The 26,992-nt window shown below is 28.2% G+C and overlaps 1 protein-coding gene across 3 annotated transcripts in view; it reads left to right on the forward strand.

Moving 5' to 3' along the window:
• Positions 1-26,992, forward strand: part of LOC135922693 (solute carrier family 53 member 1-like) — a 91,642-nt gene that overhangs the window by 53,722 nt on the left and 10,928 nt on the right. For 2 of the 3 annotated variants that reach the window (XM_065457128.1, XM_065457127.1), the window contains exons 16-17: positions 11,319-11,881; positions 20,219-20,384. In XM_065457128.1, the coding sequence (XP_065313200.1) occupies positions 11,319-11,881; positions 20,219-20,322 (667 nt within the window). In that variant the 3' untranslated portion in view covers positions 20,323-20,384. Of the gene's footprint in view, positions 1-11,318; positions 11,882-20,218; positions 20,385-24,999; positions 25,081-26,992 lie in introns of those variants that run through there. The other variant, XM_065457129.1, reaches the window with a different exon arrangement.

A 26,992-nucleotide genomic window follows, 5' to 3' on the forward strand; every position in this document is an offset into this window, starting at 1 on the left:
TAGAAATTATTTTTTATAATTACTCAAAATAAATGATATATGTTATTTGGCATCTACTTTCTATAAATAATCACATATTTTTATTTTACATAAAAAATTCAACATAAAATTGATAAATTTAGATATATTTTAAAAAATTTCTAAGACCCGACCAGGCCCGAATTTTCTTAAAAAATATTAGGCACTGCCCGATCGGGCCGTAACGGGTACTGACCGGGCCTACTTTTGGAGATCTCTAATGAGAATCGCCACCTGAATTTCAATTTCATATATCTTGGTAACGGAAAAATAAGAATCTTCAACCAAAATTTATTTACGAATTTTTTTGGAGAGTTTTTCATATTACTCCTTGCGAAAAATAGTTTCTATTGGGAATTTTATAATTTGGACATAAATGATGTAAAAGCCTTTTAAAGCCGTAATCCTCCAAGATGAAAATCGGCTGGTGGTCACAGGCTATCATTTCCCCTATAAATTTAGAAATTATTATGGATTTAGCAGAATCTTTCCAAATACTAGTTTTATTAAGAATGGCTGACAGAGCTCTTCAAACGCCGTTTGATGGAATCGCTTTAAATACGGATATTAATAGTATTAAATGAATTTTTTTTTATTCATCTATGAAATTAGAATTCCGCAGATGACGCATTTTGCAAAATTATCTTTGTCTTTTGTAAAATATTAACATAATTCAGATGCCATATTTAAAAAAATTCCTGTATTTAAAGTATAAATAATAAAATTGACGTTGTTATTTAAAGAGATTTAAATTAGTGATCTGCATCGGGCCTGAAATTTTTTTTAAAAATGTTTTGCCGGCTCGGCCCGAACCCGAAATTTTTTAAAAAAGTTTTGCCGGCCCGAATCCGAAATTTTTTTTAAAAAATTTACCGACCCAGCCCGGCCCGAATTTATTTAAATATAGAAATTAATCTTTATAATTACTCAAAATAAGAGACATATGTTATATATCGTTTAGTTTCAATAAATAAAATCAAATATTTTTATTTTACATAAAAAATTTATATAAAATTGATAAATTTAGATATATTTTAAAAAAATTCCAAGGTCCGACCCGACCCGAACCCGATTATTTTAAATAGAATTGGGCCGGGCCTAACTTTGCAGATCTCTAATTTAAATAACATAAAACTTTGGGTGTTGCTTTACATTTTTATAAAAAATCTTGTAATATATTTTAAATCTATAAATAAAATTCAGGGTGTTGTGCATTTTTATTGTTTTAAAAACATATAAAAAATTATTTAGAATTGTTCTTTTTGATTATAATTGTTGTATAATATGTGTTTTAATATTCAAATCTACTTTAAACAAAATCAAGAAAAACGAAACAAATTATTATATTATTTGAGTTCAGACGATGTAAATGAATAATATAGAAAAGGATATATAATTGAGGATATTTTTACTTGTTACGATATTATTATTTTGCGAACATAATTTTTAATCTTTTATTTTTCTTTTATTTTGATTAAGTTTTCACTTTATATTTAATTATAATTAATTTAGTAATTAATAAAGACTTGAATTTTATATTTTAGTATTTAATTATATTTCTTTATATTTTTATTTTATTTTTAGGTTTCAAAATTTTCTTTATATGACAATATCCACTAAGATTAGACCCACCATTCTGCGAATGACCTCCTTTCTTTTGATCTCGACTTTAATGATCTTGCATCTACACCAATCTATCTTTCTTAGTCCTTAATGTCTTCTAAGTTCTAACAATGGTTGTCCCTTGTCTAATATTCTTATCTTCTACGTCCGTTTATATCTGATTACAGCATGAAATTCTGGGATCCTAGCTTCTGTTATAGCTATTGATGTCAGTAAGTAATCGACGAACCATATTAACTCTTGCTTTTTAAACAATCCACGATTGCTAGTCAACGATTATCGATTGAAACTATTCTTTCTTTACCATCTTTGCTTCTTCTAAAGCGTTTAGAATTCTCTAGATAAATTCTTCTAGTCTTTGCTTTTTTCTAACGTTCTCTGGTAGTGAAGGATTAACGCTTTATTTCTGTAACCGATTGATGACCTTTGTTAACGATTGCAGCTTGAAATTCTTGACAATTTGTTCTAGTTAGTAACTTGTTTCTAATATTTTCTTACATTAACCGATTGGCTCTATATCTCGGTAAACGATTGACTATAATTTGTATGCGATTAACGATTGTTTCCAAGAATTCTGGTCTCTATGAGCGTCAACTTTCGTATCTTAGACTAAGTTTCCGTAACAATTGGCGATATTGGTACGCGATTAACGATTGCAGCATGAACGTCTCGAACATCTGTTCTATCTAATCTCTTGTTCCCAAAGTTCTCTTGTAATTGATTAGCTCCTATCTAATTCTTGTAACCGCATCGATCTTTAGATTTCCATGTCTTCTACGAGAGTTTGCACTTGCCAGGATATCGACTTTGTTTTAAGATATCTTTATTCTCATTTGATTTTTGTCTTAAGGTCTCGGGTAATCGCATCTAATCTACATCTATCTAAAATAATCTATTTAACCCTTTATAACTTCTGAAATATTTTATCACTTTTTCTTACATTCATTCTCAAATCCATTATATCAATAAATATATAATATTCCACTTCGTCATAATGTATAAGGTTATCGCCTCTAATCTAATTCTTCCTTACATAATCTATTAAATAGCTTAACTTCGAAATATTTTCTCACTTTTTTCTCTAAAATAAATCTTAAAATTAAAACACAGTCAAAATATGCTAAATAAATTATACCATTATGCCAAATTCTATCAATAATAATGTAAAATAAACTATGTAAATATATATTACATTAAATAACAAAAAAAGTAAAAAGATTGAATCGGTTTTTATAGGTATCAGCCCGATCCGATATTTTTGGAAAACGCTTAATACCGGTGCCGATCCTATCCGATATTTAATATCAGCACAGCCCTATTTTTAAATTTCTTGTTTATTGAGACTATAGCCTGCGTCCTAAATATCAAAAATATAAATAAATATATTTAATAATTTTGAAGGAAAAAATAACATAAGCTATTTTTAATCTAAAAATAAAGTAGTGTTCTTAAATCATTCTTCATCATTTACAGAAATTTATATAATTTTTTTTAAAAAAAACTAGTAGGTAATCTTAAAGTATTTGGTGGCAAGGTTATTTTTCGTATTTTATTCACTTTTTTTCAGAGACCTGCAGAGGTACCATTTGCACGGCCCAGCCCGGCCCGGTTTTATATTTTTTAGGCCCGGCCCGGATATTTTTTAAAAAAAATTTTTACGGCCCTGCCCGGATTTAAAAATTTCAGGCCCGGCTCGGAATTTTTTAAAATTATATTCGACCTGGTATATACAAAAATTCACCTATGAGGTATTTTACCATATTTTCAGCGAGTATTATCGCTTATTATTTAAAAAATACATGTAAAAAGCTAATATTTTGAGAATATTATATTGAATTTATAAAAATTATAAAACTGTTATTTGTAAAAATGAATATTTTGAGAATATTATATTGAATTTATAAAAATTATAAAACTGTTATTTGTAAAAATGAATATTTTGAGCATATACTATATTTTATATTGCATTTATAAAAATAAAACTAATATCCATAAAAATGGTAATAATATTTTGAGCATATACTATATTTTATATTGCATTTAAAAAAAATAAAACTAATATTTAATTTATAAAAATGGAAAATATTTTGAGAATATAATATATTGTATTTAATTTATAAAATAAAAATAAATCGCTATTTAAAAAAATTATTATAAATAGTATTTTGAAAATATAATCTAATTGCACAATATTAATATAATTTATTTTATAATATAAATTTTTAACAAAAGAAGATAATTGTATTATATAATATTGTAAAAAAAAATTATGAAAAATGTTGGATTAAAAACTTTCATGACTCAAGGTAAATATAATAAATACAATAAATATTTGACAGTTTGCAAAGTAAAAAACCAGCATGATTGGAAACCCTATACTCAAGAAAGATATTAAAAATTCACAAATTATCATGAAGAAAGAGAAGCATATCTACCTTTTCAGGTTGAAGATTACTTCTTCTTTCTTCAAGAATTCTCCCAGTAGTGGAAAAATTCCGCTCACAGCTTGCACTTGAAGCAGGAATTGCCAATTTTGCTAAAATTGGAAATTCGCTTTGATGAGCCGCCCACCACTCTAACAAATTATCCACCTTAATTGTTTCATCTATTTTTTTATTTATGTAATTATAATATTCATCATCGGGTATTGACATATTACCAGAATTACCATCGCCCCATTTGTCATAAAACGATTCAGTTTGTTTAACAACAGTCGTAATTTGACTGGTCGATGGTATTTCATTTACTTCCTGAGCCTCTTGTAATTTAATATAATCTTTTATATAGTTTTCCGTCATCTTGCGATCTGTCCCTGACTACATACGTAATTGCTTAAATTTGGGACAGAGAAAAAGAGAAATAAAATGATACTTGTGTAAAACAAATTTTTCAATTAAAAAATGCTTTATATTAAGTAAAATCAATTTTATTTCTCCTTTTTCGCTTTGAAAGGTATTACAAACTTCAAAAAGTGATATTCCTTTATTTGATTGTTATTATAAAATATATTCTAAAAATTTAGATATGAATTATAAAAAAATATATTAATACTTTGATTAAATTTGCAGGAAATTAAGAATTAGATCGATCTTTGTGTGTTAGGTAATGTTAACCATCACCCAATATTATATTAATCATAACTATAATATAATATAATCTTATAACCATTAACTCATAATGTAAAAATTTTATAAAAAATATTAAGGCCCGGCCCTGGTTTAACAATCTTAGGCCCGGCCCGGATATATTTTTAAAAAAAATTTTTAGGCCCGGCCCGGGCTGGGCCTGCAGGTCTCTGCTTTTTTTTGTTTTTGGTTGTTTTTCTTCTTTTTTTTACAAAACCTTTTTTATAAAATATAAGATTTCGGACATATTTCATAATTTTATTAATTTGTTAAATTTATAAATAGTTTTTTTTAATATTTAGAACAGTCATAAGTAAAATGTTCTTTGAAAAACTTATGGTTTTCATAAAAATAAAAATGAACTAAAAATTTAAAAAAAACTAAAATAAAATATACAAAAAATTAGGTAAAAAAAATAATATTAATTGAAAAATGTAGCAAACTTAAATATTAATAGGTCCGGACCGTAAAAAATAAAAAGACCGTTGCGGACTGTTCCTCAAAAAAATTGGTCCAGTCCGGCCCCAGTGTAAGACCTAAGACCGAGCCATTGACCTTCACTAGTTAGAAATAAATCAAGGGAAGAACTAGTTTAAAAGAAAGCAATGGAAATGCAATATGCTGGATTGAGATAAGATTGATTGTGGAAGGGAGGGTAACTTCCTAGTCAAACATCTTAATGATTTTTGAGAAAATTATAGAAGATTGACATGTTTTAGCCGGTAGGCATTTTCCTGATGAAACATATTTTATTAAAAATTACTAGAAAACTGCGATATCGTTGTAGAAGCAGCCTTCAGGTGTTCCCCTGTAATGTAATCCAGCCCCTGGGGATTTGCTATTCCTAAGTTTTTTTATTGCAGCTATTATTTCTTCAGATAAGACTTTGCAGAAGTTTGCCCTGCGTTTCGCCTAATGGATGATATTAAAGTTGGTCTTGAATTAAAAATACCCATATAATGGTCTAACCACACTGCCATATGTTCATCTTGGTCAGCAATTGTTTTATACTAGTATAATAAATGAAAGTCTCTTGAAGGTATTGGGTTTATAGAAGTAGTTAAACTTTTTGTAAGCGTTAGATTTTCTATTTTCTTTCATGACTTATCTCAAAGACCTTCTTTGCAGTGAAAATCCTACTGTCCCTTCTAAAGAGTCTAAACCATTCATTTCTTAAGGTAAATGACACCTCGAATAGATCGTTATTTAAAGACGGTCAGCATTCCTATAAGAAGTTGCCAAAATATTTGCCGCTTTACCACTTAAATTTTGATCTAATTGCAACTTCATCCGGTAGTTATAGGTATTACGTTGTGCCGTAAAAAGTCCGGGCAGAATAGAAAGCAAAACTCCGAGTATAATAATTTTATTGAATTTCCCACAAAAAAAAATAATTCTCTTTAATTTGCCACAAACGGCTATTTTATAGATGAAAATAAAATAAATAAAAGAATAATTCTTATCATTTCCGAATAAAATGACTCATTGTGAGTCTTACAATCCCAAAACAAACCATTACGCTAAGGTTAACAAACCGGATTATTGCGCGAAATAAAAATACATATAATGTATTTACAAAAAAAAAAATATATCCCAATGTAATAATTAAAAAAACGCCAATTAGGACATCTCCCCCTTTTACAAACGACCGAATTGCTGCCCCTACTGTTGAATGCTGCATGATTCCCGGCCATATATTTCCATAGTAGTTGTTTTCAGCGGAACATTTGTTCTTCTTTTGTTCCGCAATATTTTTATAACCCTTTTTCTTCTTTCGTCTTCTAAAAGTCAACGGGGTAAATCAAAAAAAATATGAACCTAACCTAAAAAAACAAATAATCAAGGGCACCCACATAAAACTTAATTTAAATAAAAACATTTTTTTCTCATAAAACTTGATTTTCATTAAACACTTTTCATCCATAATATTTTTCATATACAACTTTTTCCGTTTATCAAAACTTCATTATAAAACAACTATTTCCTTTCCAATCTCAACACTCCTCCATTATAAATCATATTTTTTTTATCAATTACAAAAAAAAAATTTTCTTTAACGAAAACATCTTTTATAAAAATATATATTTTCCCCTTTTTAAAATCTGATCCAATTTATATTTTCCTTTTCTTTAAAAAAAATATAAAATACAATCATATCCCATTTTTATACTCTTTTCCTTATTTACAACAACCAAAAAAAGGTAAACCAACTATCATTTTATATTTCATTACCTATATACCCATTAAACATTAGATTATTTTATATCTCTTATTATTATTTTTTCCTTTTTACAAAAATTTACACAAATTGACAAAAACTATAAAAAATGACCTAATAACCCTAACATTTTACTCACCTTTCCCTTATAAATTTACAAACAAATATATTTCGGTACATGCTTTTGAATAAACAATTTTTCTTTTTACTCGGGACTTAGATTTGCATAACATTTCTACAAAAATAAAGCCTTCACTGAAATATAAACGATATAACATTTTACGAAATAAAAACATAATTTCGACTATAAGATCAAATTACTTTGCGAAATTAAGAATTGACTAATCAGGCTAAGACAATCAGAATAAGATACAATCTAAAACATTTTCTTATTTATGTGATTAAAAATTTGACTTTCAGGTATATATTCATATAAAAATTAATAATGAAAAAAAAAAAATAACAATTATCATATTTTGGCAATTTTCCTTAACCGGGTCCCCCAAACATACATTGAGCCATTTTCCTCAAACGCCCCCCCCCCAACACACATTGAGCCATTTTTCTCAGCCGGCCTCCCAACGCACCATGATCCATTTTTCTCAACCGCCACCCTTTACTGTTATGCTTACCAGGACAAAACGTCGAAGTATGACCACTATGGCCACACTCAAAACATTTAATATCCCTACAGTCTACAGCGCTGTGCCCTTTTATACCACATTTAAAACACACAATAGTCCTATTCCTCTGACCTTCCATCCTAAACGACCTTGCCAATTCTTCCCGACCTCTATATATTCCTATTCTTCCATCTCCAATTCCTTTTTCATTATCGCTCCATTTTAAATCCTCATTACTCGCCCATCCCTGCAACATTTCTTGCACGGGCAACCACGTAACTTTTCCATACCTATCTTCTTCCCCGTTATGTCCTTCAATCAATAACGTCTGCCCCCGTATCTTAATACTTCTTTTCCGGCGTTCTCTCCTGCCGAAATATAAACTACCCAACCAAATCAGCAATACCACTATCGCTCCTAATATATTATACTGTACTTCTACATATTTAGTTAATTTAAAACCCTTCATTTCACTTAATAAAAAAAAATTATTAATCAAATTATTGAAAAAAAAATATATCTATTAACTCAAAAATATTTCTAAATTAATTAATTTATATTTAATATCCTAACAAAATAAAATATATCTCAAAATATTACCTACAAAAAGTTAATAATTAACTTAACTAAAAAAATCTTAACTACCTGAAGAGTTAAACAATATGATACAATTAATACCGAAATAACACAACAGTACATCAGACTCTTTAAACCCTTTTAAACTCAACTGTAACCCAAATTACAATTTTTCCTATACCTGTTAATAATTCCTGTATGTACTCTACCGAATTTTTCTCAAAAAAAAAATATTCCACAGAACCCCTGTGACTTTAACAACAAAACAACAACGGTACTCTACCGAATTTTCCTCAAAAAAAATATTCCACAGAACCCCTGTGACTTTAACAACAACCACGGTATTCTACCGAATTTTCCTCAAAAAAGAATAATATTCCACAGAACCCCTGTGACTTTAACAACAACCACGGTACTCTACCGAATTTTCCTCAAAAAAAAAAATATTCCACAGAACCCCTGTGACTTTAAAATATAAATTCAATATCACAGTTAACCCACTGTGCCCTTAGCAAATGTTAAGTTTTTCCTTTTTATTTATATTTTTTTTTACCTAAAAAAAATTTATATATAAATATTTAAAAAAACTTACTTTTTATCTGTTTGGTCACGGCACCAACTATTACGTTGTGCCGTAAAAAGTCCGGTCAGAATAGAAAGCAAAACTCTGAGTATAATAATTTTATTGAATTTTCCACAAAAAAATTGATGAAAATAAAATAAATAAAAGAATAATTCTTACAAATCCGAATAACATGACTCATTGTGAGTCTTACAATCCCCAAAAAACCAATGCGCTAAGGTTAACAAACCGGATTATTGAGCGTAATAAAAATACATATAATGATTTTACAAAAAAAAATATATCCCAATACAATAATAAAAAAACGCCAATTAGGACAATAGGTATTTGAGGTTTCTTCGGAAGATTATGGGCTGGTTTGAGGTATTAAACCAACCATCCATTGATATTAGAAATAAAGAAGTTTATTTGGAATTTTGTGTTGTTCCTTTTGAAGGTCGGGGTGATTCAAATCACCTAAAATGATTATATTACGGCTGCAAGGTAAAGAGTTAACTAAATTTTCTAGATTATCTATAATAATGGGGCATAAATGTTTAGAATTGTTCATTTAAAGCAGGTATTTAAGTATAGGAGGCCAAATCTTTCAGAGATAGTACAAACTTATCTATGTGTTTATGCATTCTCTACAATTGTTAAAAGTGGTACCAGAAGCTATACATGATGAAGTTGTTAAAATTATCCATGTTATTATTTTTGTAGTGGGTTTCTTGACCGCGATACCTCATCTTTAATATCCATGATAAATTTTTTTTGTTATTTTAAAAATATTGTCCTTTTTACTTAATTTAATACTTGTTTATTGGGACTAATGGTTAAATACTTCTGTGACAAACTTATGGTTTTGATATTGCAGAATATAAATGAACTAAAAATTCACATAAACTAAAATAACTACTCTAAGAATAACAATAAAATATACAAAAAAATTAGGTAAAAATTTTTTATATTAATTGAAAAATAAAAATGAGCTAAAAATTCACAAAAACTAAAATAATTATTCTAAAAGAATAACAATAAAATATACAAAAAAATTTTTTATTAATTGAAGTAAAACAAACTTAAATATTAATAAATGACCGATTTTCAAACCGTGAAAAATAAAAAGACCCATCCAAACTATGGTCCTCAAAATAAGATCAGTTCGATTCCTATCTAAAACCACTACTTCTATATAGTAAAGCTGGTCTTCAAAAACGAATTTTTCGATGTTGTATACACGGATGTCTATTTACGTTGACATGATATTGTTTAGCTATACTGTCCACGAGTAAAATCGCATTTTTATATGATATCCATGTTGACCTTTAGTCATAAATATTTAATAAAAAGAACCTGACAATGTATCTAACATCTCTCTCCTTCAGGGGGTGTGGAGCGAATAAAAAAATGATTGTATGCTTGATATTTTGGGTGTGCGCAATGGTTTTTGTTATTATTGATATTTGTCTTTCATGTTATATTGTTATATGTAGTTTAGATATATGCTTTCATGTTTTATTTTTCTTATCTAGTTTAGGTGTATAGTGTTATTTAGTTCGTCATTCATTGCCTACCTCTTTTTTATTATTTCCATTACACCTGGTTCTCTTCATTATTGAATCTGGTGTCTTTTTTTCTAATCTGGTCCAAGTTTATTCTTATGGAACCTTTCACTGACCTTACTTGAAACAATAAATCATTTCCCTTTTTTTAATAATGCCTTTTTCTCAAAATATATTTTTATTATGATTTTTATACAAACGGGCTCCCTTACTTCTATTTTCCTTTTCTTCGGGACTACCAAGAAATGATTTTGTCCTTTATCTTTTTGCGGCTTTGGTAAATCCTACTTCGTGTATAGATTGAGCATTAGCTTTACCGGAGATATTCCTATCAAAAGTGTGTAGTTAACATAATATTATAGTCGGTTTTTAGAAAAGGAAGATCAAAAATGTTAAAATTTGATTAAAAAAATACTCAATATTCTTGACTATAGCGCTCTCACCTTTTTCAAAAATTCTTAACAAAAGTATTTAAATTTTCACGCAATATTATTATGCACGCTTTTTATTAACACCCAAAAAAATCAAACGATATTTTTGAAAATTAATAATGTTATCAATAGAATATCTTATGCTTATACTATGCTATAAGAAGAAAAATTGGAATGCATCAGTTTGATTCCTGAATTCTCCAGGAAATATTCATCCAATGCGACGAGCTTTAAAACGACTTAAAAATACTGGATTCACTGGTGTGGTTAAACGGCTCGATTTTAAAAGCAGCTAACACAATATTTTAGCCAAAAAATATTACGTGCACCTCTAGATTTCGTTAATTAACTCAATATTGAAAAAATAACATTTTAAGTTTTAAAGGCTATGCGAATAGGATATACCTATTTTATCATTTTTGGGAATCTGATTAGAAAAATAATTTAATTCTCAAAAATTCCCTATAATGTATCTCCACTTTAAGGTGACCAAAAACATTTATCATTCATAGATCATTTTATATGGAAGTTTTACTCATATTCATTATATACAATACAAATATATACCTTAAAAAAGCAAAACCCGTTTCAACAAGCCGACCATTCATCCGTCTCCCGTCAATAAAGCCAAAAAATCCGTGGATATGAATGCATTCCTCCAGCCCGACTCATCGTTCCAACCTAACGGGGAACTACCTCTACAATCATCCGCCTCCTCTCTGAACCCACAAAGTTTTGGTCGCAATGAGGATCTTTACTACCACTATGATCGACCTGACTACACGGACACGGTTGGCTCCGATATTTTCCGCCAGATCTCCGCCGATTGGCCCATCCTCCCTTCCTCTACAATAGCTATCACGAACAAAGATTTGAATGCGGCTACATCCAATTCTACAATCACTGCCACCTCGCGAGACCGCAAAGATGACAGACTGTTTTGGGGGCTTTTCTCGCGCCGCGGTGATGACCCCACCAAAACTCCTTCGGATAGGGTCTCCGAACGAAACCCACAACCAGTTCAGACCAAGCGATTGCTCTCCATCTCCTCGGCCTCCAACCGCGACCTCAATTCAAGTACTACATCAAAAATGAATAAGATGTCGTTAACGGAAACTGACGGAAATATAGAGGCATCAGGTAATATCATGACCAATGTAATGAAAATTATTCTTGAATTAGCGGTATTGGATTCATGCCTTCTATCAGGGGCATTTTTTCTACTTCCAAAAATTAATATTTAATTAGGAACATCACTTGTCCAAGATTTACTATAAAAATAGTTTCTCAATAATTATAGCAACTACTATATATAACCATATGGCACATATATGAATCCCATTTTTTAAGACCTGCAGCAGTTAATTCATAGACTTGGTCTGGATTTAAAAAAATATTCCATCAAGCTCTACTCAGCTTTAGAAAATTTACTTATATATATTGGCTCTATTTTATAATTTGTTTTAAAGAGATAGTCAAACATGAATGCTGAATGATCCTTTACATTTTCCAAATTATTATTTGGCTTCCTGAAAATTAAATCAAATAATACGATATCTAGTCGAATAATTCCGAAACCCAATTTTAAAATTTATACGAACCAAAACACATTTTATAAATTATAAGTATGCACCGATTGATAAATTAAATAACCGATATTTTCTGATATATTCATGTAAAATCGATCCGATAATCAATTAGATTGATCTTTATTTTCTTTGAACTAGAGATAGGCACGGACCGGGAAATTAACCATGACACGACAATCGTGTGTGTGAATAATTTTTAATTTATTAGGGTGACGGGCTTCCCCAAAATTTAACCAGACGTGAACATAAATTTCCCGTGAATCACGGAAATAAATTATGTATATTTTACAGAGTTGTTAAAAGATACTTTTTAAATGGATCTAGATACAGATACATCGTCTAAAATAATATCATAGATACAGATATTTTAATCAAAAATCTATCTAGATACAGATACATGTGCGATATTTTTATATCTAGATACAGGATCTAGATCTCGTATCTAGATCCTTTAACTAACAACTCTGATATTTTATGAATATAAATTTGCAATTTTAAAATTATAATATATATTTTCTCTTTTTAAAAATAATTTTTGCGAACAAAAAAAACTTCCGTATAACAACAGTTTTTACCCGTCTTATAAAATTTCATTGAATGAAAAATAATACAAATTCTCGTTCAGCAAAATATAATTTAAATTTATTTTACGTTCATTTATCTTTAAATTAGTCAAAATTAAAAGGAACTTATAAATTTAAAAGAGTCTAAGAAATTTTTTTAAACTTTTGTTGGCCTTTTTAAAATAATGAATAAAACTTGATAAAATTTTATACAATTACTTATAAATAATTATTAATTTTATTGCCATATTATATTATATTTAAATTAATCAGTCTAAGAAAAATCATATATTATATTTAAATTTTTTTACTTCAAAACAAGACTGTGAACCTAAACCCCAGAATCCTTCGAACCATCAATATTTTGCAGAGCCCGAACTTTTTTTAATTCATAGTTCAGGGTTCAATAACTCTTTTTAAATATTAAATTTTTATTTATTATAAAGAATATATTAAGAAAGCCTCGAAATTTCGATACTATATGTCTAAACCTTTGCTCCTTCTATGAACAAAATTTTCAGGCTTGCATAATATTTTTCTGGATAAAATACTAAACGAGCCGTTTAACAACACTACATAGTTTTTTTTATTCTAAACACATATTTAGTATATTACAAATTGATACTATAAAAAATTTGTGTAAATAATATTTTGAGAATATACTATGTATTTATAAAAAAAATAAAAATGTTATTTTAATTAATAAAAAATATAAAATATATTATATATTATATAATAATGTATTTAATCCTTTGCTTGTTTATTCCATGGCAACCCAACATTATATTAATCATAACTATATATAATCATTATAACCATATCTAATTGACGAATATAATAATTCATGTTGTATAAAAAATTTTTTTAAATTTTACGGCCCGGCCCGGGTATTTTTAAAAAAAATTTTCAGGCCCGGCCGGGTATTTAAAAAAAGCCCGGCCCAGTCATATTTTAAAAATTAAAATACGGTTCGGCCTGGGTACCAGGGCTTAGGGCTGGGCCTGCAGGTCTCTGACATATATAAAACTATTAAAATTCAATTATAAAAAAACATATAAATTATCACAATTTTTTTATTTCATTATAAAAACATTTTTTGGTGAAAATTATTTTGGGTGAAATCCTTTTTATTTTTTAGAGTACTCCATTTTATGTAAAAATTTTCCAGCATATTTTAACTTTTTTTATAACAGGTAATCTATTATTTATATTTTTTAAATATTTATTATTGTTTCTTGGATGATTAAATTAGATGTAAGACCAAAGTAAAATCATAATCACAAAGTAAAATAGTTTTATTAAATGCAGGTACAGTGAACTGCCAATGTTAGGTATGAAAAATTCAAATTTTAATTTTAACATTTCGATTTTAGATGATATAATTATAATTCGCATATAGGAATAAATTATTTTTATGGTATGGGCTAAATATAGTAAAAATAAAGTTGATAAAAAACTGATGTTTCTGTTACTTTTATTATTTCTGGACCACAAACCCTGAGCCTGAACCTGGTTCAGAGATATTTAACTGAACCAAAATCCAAACCGGATCTTATCAGCCCGATCTAAAAAACGGTAAATATTGGCACCTATTTAATAGACAATAATCTGAAAATTATCTAAAATATTTGTATTCTATTCATAAATTTATTCGTAATATGAAAAGCCAATAATTCGATTTTTTTTTAAAAACTATTTTCAGATTTTATTTTGTATAGAATTTTTTTTTACATATTGCAAAATTCATAATCCATAATTTTCAGGGTTGTATATTTTAATAAATATATAAGTTAAAAAAATGGTGGCGACTCATTTTTAGTCATTTTATTAATGTCACTGTCATAAATTCTTGAAATATCGAATAGAGTTAATTTAGATGATAAGAAGTCATTGCTCAAATTTTTTTAGGAGATAACTAAGACCAGGGCAGTGAACCCTCCTAAAAAATGATTCAAGTTCCGGTTTGGGTCCAGTGAAAAATCTCTAAACCAGGTTCAGGGCTCTATGTCCATAAAAATTTTAGAATCGTAAGTTTACATAAAATGAATAATCTAATATAAAAAAACGATTCCACGAAAAATGTTTTTAATATTGAAAATAATAAAAATAGCAACTCGTCTAGGGGTATGCCAACGAGTTAACAATTATGTTTTAAATATTTAATATATTTTTTTATTATATAAATATTTTTAGTGTTGGTAAACTGCTCGATTTGAACCGATTTTTAAAAACGGCGACAATATTTTATCCTGAAAAATATTACGTGTAAGCCTGTAGATTTTGCTCATAGATGGCACAAATGTCTAGACATCTATTAGCAAAATATTCCAGCCGTTTTTAAAAATTGAATCAAAACGAGTTTAACAACATTCGATATTACATGTTATTTTTTAATATTTATTTTATAATACTGTTCAAATTTTTTATAATTTTAAAAAATATATTAAATAAAATAAATTTTTAATAGAAAAATAAAATAAATAAAAATTTTAAAAAAATTCTTGAACCTTGCTACATTTAAAAAAAGGTTCGGGGTTCTGGTTCAGTAAAATTTGAGAGTTCGGGTTTACAGCCCTGACTAAGACGTTTATAAAAATCCCTTTAGAAAGTCGTTACATTTACAGTATCGCATAGTTGGCTTTTCTTACTAATTGAAACATTTGGAAATGCTTTAATTACTAATAGATAAGACAATTGTATAAAGTTTGTCGTCGCCACACATCTTGTCAAACGTGTTATTCATTGTATACCTAGAATGAATTATTCAATTTTATTCGATTCGAATTTTCTAATCGAATATGAATATTATTTGTCGAATAATTTTTTTATCTATTATTTGAAATTAATTCGTATAAAATAAAATTATTCATTTATTTTAAAATTATTTGTATAATTTAAGATTATTAGTATTATTCGAAATTGTAAATATTTGAAATTATTCATAAATATTTGACATGTTCCTTGCAAGACTTTATATTTTATTTTTTTTCCACATCTATATAGCACTTATTTTTAATTGTATTAATTTTTGGAAATATTTTTATGGAAATAAATTTTCGAATCAAATATTCGACCAATCAAATCGAATATTGTTTTTATTTTTTATACTAATACGAATAACACAATTATTCGTTTCGAAAATACGAATCGAATGCCAATAATACAAATTTTATTTCTTAGGTGTAATCTATAATGAATGTTTAAAAAAATTATAATATGGAAAAAGTATCATTGTTTGTATCTAATAGGTGTAATAATATCATGAAATTTTGAAATTTTATATCGTATTTTGATTTTTTCCTTACAAATTTCTTATTTTTATCAGAGACCATAATTGGCCTTAATTTTTTGATCAGCACGGTCCTGTCCCGCAGTAAATAAATCTTTAGGTACAGACCCGGCCCATATTTATTATTAAAAAAAATTCCAAAGCCAATAATAAATTTCATAAAATTTTCTCAAAACCCTATCCAAAAATTTATTGTATAATGAAAATAAACAATATTTTAATGTATATAGCAGAGTTGTTAAAGTATCTAGATATAAAAATGTGGAATCTGTATCTAGATAGATTTTTGATTAAAGTATCTGTATATAGTTATTATTTTAGAGGTATCTGTTTTTAGATACTTTTTAAGATACATTTTGATATACTTCTATTTATCTCTTTTTCATACTATAATTAAAAATACTTGAATGTAAAATTTATTTTATTTCATATGAGCATATAACTTAATATTAATATATATATTAAAAAATTATATATATGTAAAATATTCAAACTTATATATAAAAAGAATATATAAATATTAATTAAATATTATGTCCTAGTTATCAATAACAAGCAAATTCTGATATTACAATTCATCTCAAGGAATTTTCCATTTTTAATAGCAATGGAATTGGTATTTAATTTTATTCTATTATATTAATTTTTAAGATTAATATTGATGACGAAAATGACGACATTCTTCTATGGACAATTTATAGACCATATTTTAAAATAATATCTCAAAATAAAGAAAACATGTTAGTAAAATGTTTGCCATGTCTACCAAAAAATATACAAATTTCAGTTAGCATTATCTCAACTTGTAACATTGTAAAATATTTAAGGATATAGATACTAAATAAATGTTTACAATTTTAAATTTTAAGAGAAAACATCAAACACTCTTAATCCAAATAAAAAAGGGGAAGGAGAAAAAAACTATAAGAAAATATTGGACTAGACTCATCGTCCATTGATTTTTTTCCAAGAGACCTCAGACTTCCAAACCACTTTAGATGATTTAATAACTGATTTTATTTTAGATAGCATTCGGCCATTTTCAATTGTTGAAATTCATAAAAATGATCAAAACATTAGCTCCACAAAAAATATAATTGCCGGCAGACAGTGGTTGCTAGAATCTCCCAAAGATGGGAGAATAAAAAGAAAGAAATCAATATAAAGTCTAATAGAACCCTCGTTAATATGCACAACAGCAGATTGTTGAAGTCCCTATCGCCGGTAGGCCTACAAAAAAACGAATCGAATAATTGCGCTATTCGTATTCGTACGAATAATAAAATCAATATTCGTTTCGATTCGTCGAATATTCGATTCGATTCAAAAAAATTTCTAAAGCTTATAAAATATTTTGCAAAAAAAATTTTACAAATGTTTAAAGATGACACTTTTAAGGATTCTCTAAACTAATTGTCATTTTTGCATATAAAATATAACAAAATTTTAGAAAGTATTTCATTATAGATTTTATTTATTAAAATACTTTAGTAGCATAAATTTCCTTTATTTAATTATTAATATAATTTTTAGAGGTGATTATGACAATGTAATAGAGGATGAAGATATTATAATGCACTATCTGAATTAGATTATCTTTAAAATTTGCCAAAAATAAGGTTACTAAATGGGAAAAGGATTTTCCTATCAAATAATAAGAACTAGTCAAAAAAATTTAGTTATTTATTTGCCAGGAGCTCGAGAATATGGGAAAGAGGCACACTTTATAAAAATGTTTTGACTTGTTCATAACATCAAAAATGATTAAAGAGAAACAATCAAAATAAAATAATTATATTTTACTTTGAAGCTTTTCCCTTTCTTCCATTAAACTTTTTCAGCAAATATAACTTGTTATGATTTGATAATAGGAAATAAAATAAAACCAAATGATATCCACTAGGAAAATTTAATTACTTCTTTTTATTTTACTTGCAATAAAATATTTGCGAATAATTACGAATATTTATATATAAATAATTTCGAATAATACGAATAATTTTCCTCATTATTCATATTCGATTCGATATTTCGAATCAAATAAAATACGAATCGAATATCAAATAACAAATAATTCGTTTTAGGCCTAATCGCCGGTATAGCTAACATTTAAATTTGTATAATAATTTAATTACAAACAAATTATTTGAGCAGTTTTAAGAAATGTTAATTTTTAGTTCATAATGAAACCGGTAGCAAGTTCACTTGATATCCTGCAGGGAGATAAATATATGTTCACAGCTTATTACTGTGCAACTATTTCCCAGCTCATTATTTAATTGAAAAATTTTAAACAAATGAACCTGAAATTTTGTTTACCACTCTTAAATGCCTTACTTAAAGGGATTGAAGATAGGTAAATTAATAATAAATTAATCAGTATTTAATAATTCACCTGTTTAAACAATTTGCGGTAAACCCATTAGCTTTTTCTTATTTTCATGAATAAATTCTAATTTCAATTGATATGAACACATTCTCAATTATTGATAGTAGTTATCAAGGCTTACATAAAAGATGTTAAACTTAAACTTAGCCACCACCCTCTCTTAAAGTAATTAAGTTATTTTTGCAGTTCTTGGGTATAGGCTTTTGTTTTGCCCATTTCTTTTTGTCTATTAGCCTATAGACGTTTAGAAACAGTTCTCGGACTGTTGCGCGTACAAGTACGTGCGGCTTGCCCACAAACGTGTGAAGGGCTCCTCATTTTTTCTCCCCTTAATTAACTATCCAGTTTGATGGATTTTTGAGGAAAACCTAGCGTAGCTCTGTTGTATCCACAACCAGAGGGCGAAAACGCTTTTATCACGTATAATTCTAGGTTTATTGGGACAATTTTTGAAGATGAAAATATTTTGGCAACTATGCTTCATCCTTTTTTTAAACTAGATTGGACATAGTTGCAAATGGAAAATTTTAATAAAAAAAACAATACAAATATTAGTTGAGGAATTATCAAAGTCTTCAAATGAGTGCAAATTAACCTGTGAAAAAAAAACCCATAATTTAATATCCGATTTTTTTGAGTATCCCACAGCAGGAGATATGATTGTTAATGATTTAAATTCTGATAATCAACAAATTTTAAATAGTTTTTTCAAAAATGAATGCCGAGATTTTAATATTTTTAAACAATATCCTGATATAAAAATGTTATTCATTAAATATAACACCACAATCCCTTCCAGCGCCCCTGTTGAAAGACTTTTTAGCATAGTTAAAAATGTCTTTACAGATAAACGAGGAAGTTTTAAACCAAAATTTTGAAAATATTTTATTACTGAAATCTAATAATTATTTTTAATCATATATTATATTATTTTATTAAAGATATATAATAATTATTTATATTAATCATATATCATATTAATATCTAAAAATCGTATTTTGATAAATGTGATATCGAGTCAATAAATCTTTTAGATCATTTCATGAATTTTCACAATAGAATCCTAATTTAGGTTTATTCAAACCTTATCTAAGAGTATAATAAAAAATGTATCTGTACCTAGATACATTTTAAATAGTATCTGTATCAAGATAACTTCTTAGAAGCTGTATCTGTATCTAGATAAATTTTTAGACGATGTATCTGTATCTAGATCCATTTAAAAAGTATCTTTTAACAACTCTGGTATATAGGCACTCAATTTGTTTACAATACTGAATTTATTATTATTAGAAGAAAATTTTAAGTTAGCAACTGTTTTAAATAAGCTAAATTTCAATTAAAAAATTTTCAAAAACCTAGCCTGCTAGAAAATAGAATATTACCGCGCGCTGGCCCAGCACTTGAAGACCTCTGATTTGTAAGCCCTTAGTGGTCAACGCTGTAGATACCCAACGATTCAGATATTGTATTTAGGTTGCATTTTAGAGCGTATTTCATAGTTAGACTGACTATAAAATTATATTTGGAAAAATTAGGCATTTTCATTAATTAGAACAGGTCTGACCATTAATCTCGTTAACTATATTTAATTAAAAACTCTGGTTTAATCATAATATACATTATATCGCGGAAAAATTTATTAAGGTAGTCGAGAATTAAGCGATTACGAGAAAAGTTTCACTAGCAAAATAGACGACGATTACGACAGCGATATGCGAAAAGACGACAGCACGATTGATGGCAAATGATTTTTCACCTAGCATGTCCAATTTATTTAAAACAACTAAAACCTTTGTTTTGGAGAAAATGGGTATGGATTTTTTTATACTATAGCATTTTTGAGCCAATTAGCAATATATTTTAACATTTAATTTTATTTTTAAGCTATTTTTTGTCAATTTTTTGCAGCCAAAAAAGATTTAACTTCATATCGACCCTATTAATTTTTTTTTACCAATACCTACCCTTAAAAATCCTAATTTTGAACCTTTTATAAACAATTAACTCTTTTTAATAGAATAATTAATGAAACCTTCCAATAACACCTATCTTCTACGAGGGAGGGGTCATTGCATTATCGAAATCAGATAGTAATATGAGGCTTATAGCAGTTGTTCTTTCTTCCATAAATTAACAGACAAGTTAATCATGAATCTAATAAAGATTCAAGGCAAAGATTACCAAGTTGGCATTGGGGTCAAAGTGGGGTAATAAAGATTCGAGGCAAAGATTACCAATAGAGTTAGGGTCAAAGAGGGTGCTAGGCAGTTGACTATTTCCTCCGAAATTACATTGTAAATCCTCCTTCAAATTCAGTATTATGGAAATTGACTTTAAAAATACATTGTATAGACGTGCCTTCTCGAAATTCTTTGAAAGATTTCCTGACTATTCCAATTATATATATTCTTGTTATGGGCCAAGTTCCTTTTTACTATTTGGGGATAAGGTTTTGAATTCGAAGGAGGATATTCAACAAGGTGATTCTTTAAGCCACCTTCTCGTTTGCCTAGATATTTATGATATCGTTTTTAATAAGTTTAGACCTTAACCTTTTGGTTGGACGGTGGACCTGTAAGCGATCGATTTCATAGTTAAAAATGAAAAGCTATAGGTCTTTGTATTAAATAAAGATAAAACAGAGTTATGTTTTTTAAATGGATACCCAACTGACAAATGTAACAGCTTTTAAGTTTTGGAGTTAATCTTCTTATTAGGGTCTCTATTAAATAATGCGATTCCCATAATAACTTGCATGAAAGCAACTTTTTGCCCACCAAATTGGAAGCCATAATATGAAATATTCTGACCATCAATCAATGTATTTGATCATGAAATCGCTAAGGTTTGCAAAAATTTTACATGCTTCCATTTCTTTCCCCCCTAAATGTTAAATTCTAAAACTTCATAAAAGTTTTTCTTAACATACATTTCTCCAAGTTTAATTGAGCCATAGTCAAACTTCCCATCAAACGAGTCAACTTGGGATTTCTCCCTCTCATAGTATCTTTGTCCTTCTTTTAATCCCGTTTTCAGTGAGAGAAGATTATTAGCAAGCTTGTGAGGAAAAGAAAGTCTATTTGAAACTGCCTGTGAATCATGGAGGAAAAATATGTAAGAGACTTTCTCAATCCCCTTCAGGCTAACTTAAAGAAATTGGTGCAACACTCTCATTCTCATATTTGGGACAAAACTCGGACATTGAATGGCTAGAAGTTCCAAGGGCCAATCTTGTTGCTATCAGATTAGGAGTTGTGAATAACAAGGTGTAGAGACTAGCTGTAACATATGTCTACCTCATAAATGCAAAGGGTTTGGGAAAAAGCCTGACTACATATGGCTTAGCTTGCTTATATTCTAAAGGGCGTCAGTCGCCGCAGAGATGAGTTAATAATCTCGAATAAATTGGATTTGACTAATTATTCAAATAACCCTGAGCCAGTTTACCAATCCCTGTCTGATGGTAAAGGACTTCTACCAATGGGTCCTTAGGTCTTTCTAGGCTACAATTTTTTTAAGAGATTTTAAGTAAAAAAAACATTCTCGGATTAAATGTTCATATTAAAATTTTACAATCTTCCCAAATAGCTCCAACAAGTATCTAGGTTTCATCGGAGCTCATTGATGACCTTTTTATCCTTTACATTTTTTAAAAAATATCAAAGCATATTCCTTTGTTTTTAAAATTTTATAAATTTTTTAAAATTAATAAAATGATTTGATCTCAAAAATATATTTCCTTAAAATTTATTTATTTTATTCCTTTTTCTTATTATTAAATTAAGTTTTCGATTCATTGTTTTAATATTAATATTGTTAAAACATTTTTTTAAAAATAGAATGATATAATTTAATAATTTTTTAGAAAAATCTTATGAAGTATAAGTATTTTCAATTTGATATAGATAAGTTTAAACTGACTAATTTTTTTGATAAGCAGTTATTTAAGGAAAAAAACGATAACACAAAATTTAAACATTCAATGACGATATTAATCATAAAGGAATCGTGAATTCTAAAAGTGGACCAAATTGCCTAACCTCGAGCAAGGAGGTACTTTATTTGCTAATTATTCGCTACAATCGATATGAATAGAATTGTGAATGCGATAAGAGCTCTTCTGTTGCACTCCAATGTAAATACCATAGTTACAGACTTTGTGATCGCGAGTTTGAAACCTTTGCTTATGTTTTAGGAGTATGCCAAAGGAATAATTTTTGATCATTGAATGGCACAATAGAAATAGATAATTAATTTCCAATTCTTTTTGCACATTAGGGTATAAAATCGATAAGGTGGCATAATAAACTCTTCAACTAGTAGCTCACACACAGTTGACATTATCTTCCCACTCAATGGCAGTATATGATTCGGTTTAGCTCAATAATTTAGTATCGATTGTCATAAATCAATCAATAAGGTGGATTAAGATATAATACGAAGGATGTTTTAATAATCTAAAAGATAAATATCAAATAAAAATTCTACAGATTCTTCATCGAATCTAAAGGAATTATTCCAATTTTTAAAATGAAATATTATAGTTATATTTCACTCTAGAGTATGTTAAATTAGCCAGCCCTATGACCCGGTGGTAGATCGTCAGCCTTGGCTATGGCTTAGCTCGCTACTGAAGCCTCGAGATTTTTATAAATAGAATTAGGAATTATATCTCAAATTCAAACTAAAAATATAATTTAATATTCTTCAATACCGTTTTTCATTATAATGTTATTTATGAAATTAAATTATTTGGCAATCAGGCCACCCTTGCAAGACTGTTTTACTACATTACCATTTATATATTTATAATACAAATGTGTTAATATTTTTGTATTCGTCTATCCACAAGTACAAATCATTCAAATCAAATATTTTTTATACCTAGCCAATAGTATATTTAGTCCAAATCACAATCCATTTGGAATAGTATTTGTATCAGTGATGAAGCGTCCATAGAAGCAAGAGAAACATTGCTTTTCGTAATCATTCATAAAATAATTCTCAAATAAAATTATTTTTATACTTTAAAGAATTAATACTATTTTTACCACATTGAAAAAAAATATACGTTCGGAATGCAAATTAAAAATTGCCTCCTTTTGTTAATAAATCTTCACCGTTTAATGGCGATTTCCAGGTTGGCCAGTTTTCCCTCTGATTTTCTTTCGTAAGATTCATTTTTCTCATATCCGCCACTATCAACTTTATCCACGTCTATTGAGCCTTCCTCTAGGTCTTAATCCTCCTATTTTCCATCAAGGTGCATCTCTTTGTCCAGTCATCTTTTCTCTTACGTTCCACATGCCCAGACCATCTTAGTCTATTTCTTCGTCTTACCACTCTAATCACTTCTCTACCCATTCTTGCTAGTTTTTCTTTCTCTCAGAAATACCCCACACACATCAATCTAATCATCCTCATCTCTGTTTTTTCGAATTTGACTTCGTGGGCCGCATTCATTGCCCATGTTTCGCCCCATAAACTAAACAACTCATCACAGCTTGCGTAAATTTTTCCCTTTACTTCAGAGAGACGTTTTCATTTGTTAGAATAGACGACATCTCTCTGTTTCCATGTTTGTCTGTCACTTGCAGCAGCAGCAGAATTTACACCACCATCTGCTTTTAGCATATCACCCAAATAATAAAACTTTTCACTTTTCCCAGGATTAACCCATTGCCAATGGGCCTACAAAAAAACGAATCGAATAATAGCTCATAAAAAAATTATAAACAGATGTGAATGTTTAAAAATGACATTAGCATATCAAAATTTACAAAAAATAAACGAAATAAAACCCAATGATTTCATATAACGTTATCCAAACAAATTGGCCAAAAATACCCGATTTCTAGAAATAGAATTGCTTATGAAGATATCTAAATTATTTCTTCATTCTAATATTAGAATTTTCTAAAAATGTACAATGATCTCATTTTATAAACATCGAAATATAATACAGAAAAAATATAACAATGTTACATACGAATTTGGTAATAACCAGTAAGAATAAAGTCTTTCTAATAGTTTCTTCCTTCAAAGACATTCTATTCTTCATTATCATATTTGTTCCTATTGAGAATAACCGCTCACATGAAGTCGAAGATCCCTGAATGTACAATATATCAATTGCCATTTTTGACAACACTGGAAAACGATCCACATGCAATCTCCACCATTCTAGCGAGCTCATTAGAAATGATTCTTTCATTAAGATATGTTTCAACCTCACATATTGATGAGATATTTTGTTTAAAGATTCTATCCATATTTGATTGTACTATTGGGTTAACTGTTGTTGTATCTATGTTATATGACGCAGATAATTGTTCAAAAAACTGCACTTTTAGTCTAGGATCTAATATGGTTCATATTTATGTTTTCAATATTTGTTATGTTATAATTTTCTATTTTGTCAATAGCACTGATAGTGTTTATGAAATCGCGGTCAAATAAATTTAAATGTTCCATTAAAGAAACAAAATGGGATGACAAGATTTAAAGTAGGATATATGTCACCACAGGTATGTTCGGTAAAATCAAAAGAGGTTTTTAATTTGTTTTATATATTTATTAAAATCTTCCAATCATCCTGGTAAAAAATAACTAGTAAATAAAATATAATTACTTCACTCATTTGTTTTTCTTCGGTATCAGATCATATATCTGAGTCACAACTTCATCAATGGCCCTTCTCATCTCTTTCGACTATTATATAAGAGGTATTTCATCTTATAGATGTGTCTAATTTTGATTTTAGATATTTCATCGGTGGAAGTGATCTTTCAAGAGTATACATTTTTCATAATATTTGTTTTTATAAAAGAATTACGAATAGCCTTTGTTATATAGAGATACCGGTGGTGATTTTTATTTATAATAAATTTATTTAAAACTAAAAATAAATATAAAATAAGGAATATATATATATATGTATTATAAAAAAACAATTCAAACGAAATACATAGTTAAAGGCTAACATGTTTTAAATAAAAACAATTTAAGTTAAACAAAATTTAAAAAGTCAATCTCGATTAACATTCCCCTTCTTCTGAAAAGCCTTCCCATAATCCATCTGAGCTGTCATAGCAAGCTTGTCGTCCAAATGATTTATCATTTTGATTGTCAAGTTGTTGCATATGTCGTCTTAATTGTTGACTTGTTTAAATCGTAAGCTTCATATCTCAGTGGTTATTATTATCAATTTTTTAAAATTATTATTATTATCAAATAGGATGTTGGGATATATAAATAATCAGAGAATTGATCAAATTTGGATGTTATAATAAAAGGATGATAAATCAACAAGATTGTTAGATAATATTTTTAGCGTTTTTATTTTTATTTTGCCTTTTCCAATTTATTTTTTTTTTGCGTTTTAGTATTTAATTTAATTTTTCGTGTTTTAGTATTTAATTTATTTTTACATGTTTAATATTCTAAGTTATATAATCTTTTAGATAAACAGGTTTTTGTTTACTCTTTAGTTTTAATATTTTTGTCCTCACTTCTGTCCTTATGAGAGTCATGGTATAGCATTCTCTCTTTCTTAATTGGTCCAGGGGTTTCCTTGTAATACCTTTTTCTGTTTAGACTTGGAGCATAGTGTCGCTTTCCTTCAAATTAATTGTCCCTTTGTCCCACGTGTCACATTCCCTTGTACTTTATATCAAACAAAATCTCCTATATTAAAGGTTCTATTTCGTGGTAAAGTAACGTTTATTTTATTCTCCTTCTCCTCCAACGGTCTCAATAAGTCCCATTTAACTCTAATATCACGGTTGAACATTCTCTTAGACGGTGTAACTCCTGTAGTGTCATTACGCGTATTTCTGTAATTAAATAAATATTTGTCAAATGCGATGTCTAAGTCAATTTTGATAATCCTTTTCATATGTGTTTTGAACGTTCTTACCATGCGTTCTACCTGGCCATTGGATTGCTGATGATAAGCAGATGTGAGCACATGTTTGATACCATAATCACTGCAAAATTATTCAAAATCACTACTTGTGAAGTTAGTGCCGTTATCGGTGACTATAGTTTCGGGTATTCCTTATAACGAAATAATTTTAAAAATTTCTTTTAAAATAACATCGGTCGTAATAATTTTAACAGGAACAATGATTGGAAACTTACTGTAAGCATCGACTATTATCAACCAATTTCTTGTGAAGAACGGACCCACATAGTCTATGTGTATTCTTTCAAATGGTTTGGTTGCCGAAACCCATGGTTTTTGTATCTTTTTAGGATTATCATGATATATGTTACAATCGTTGCAACTTTTCACTTCCATATCTATATCATTATTTATACCAGACCACCACATGTGATCTTTGGCTAAGGATTTGAACTTCCTGCTCCCAAGTGACCATCATTTAATGATTGTAGTACATTTTTTCTCATAGAAGA

The sequence above is a fragment of the Gordionus sp. m RMFG-2023 genome, chromosome 1 (assembly GCF_954871325.1).
Source record: "Gordionus sp. m RMFG-2023 chromosome 1, tfGorSpeb1-WG-v2, whole genome shotgun sequence".
Lineage (NCBI taxonomy): Eukaryota > Metazoa > Nematomorpha > Gordioida > Chordodea > Parachordodidae > Gordionus > Gordionus sp. m RMFG-2023.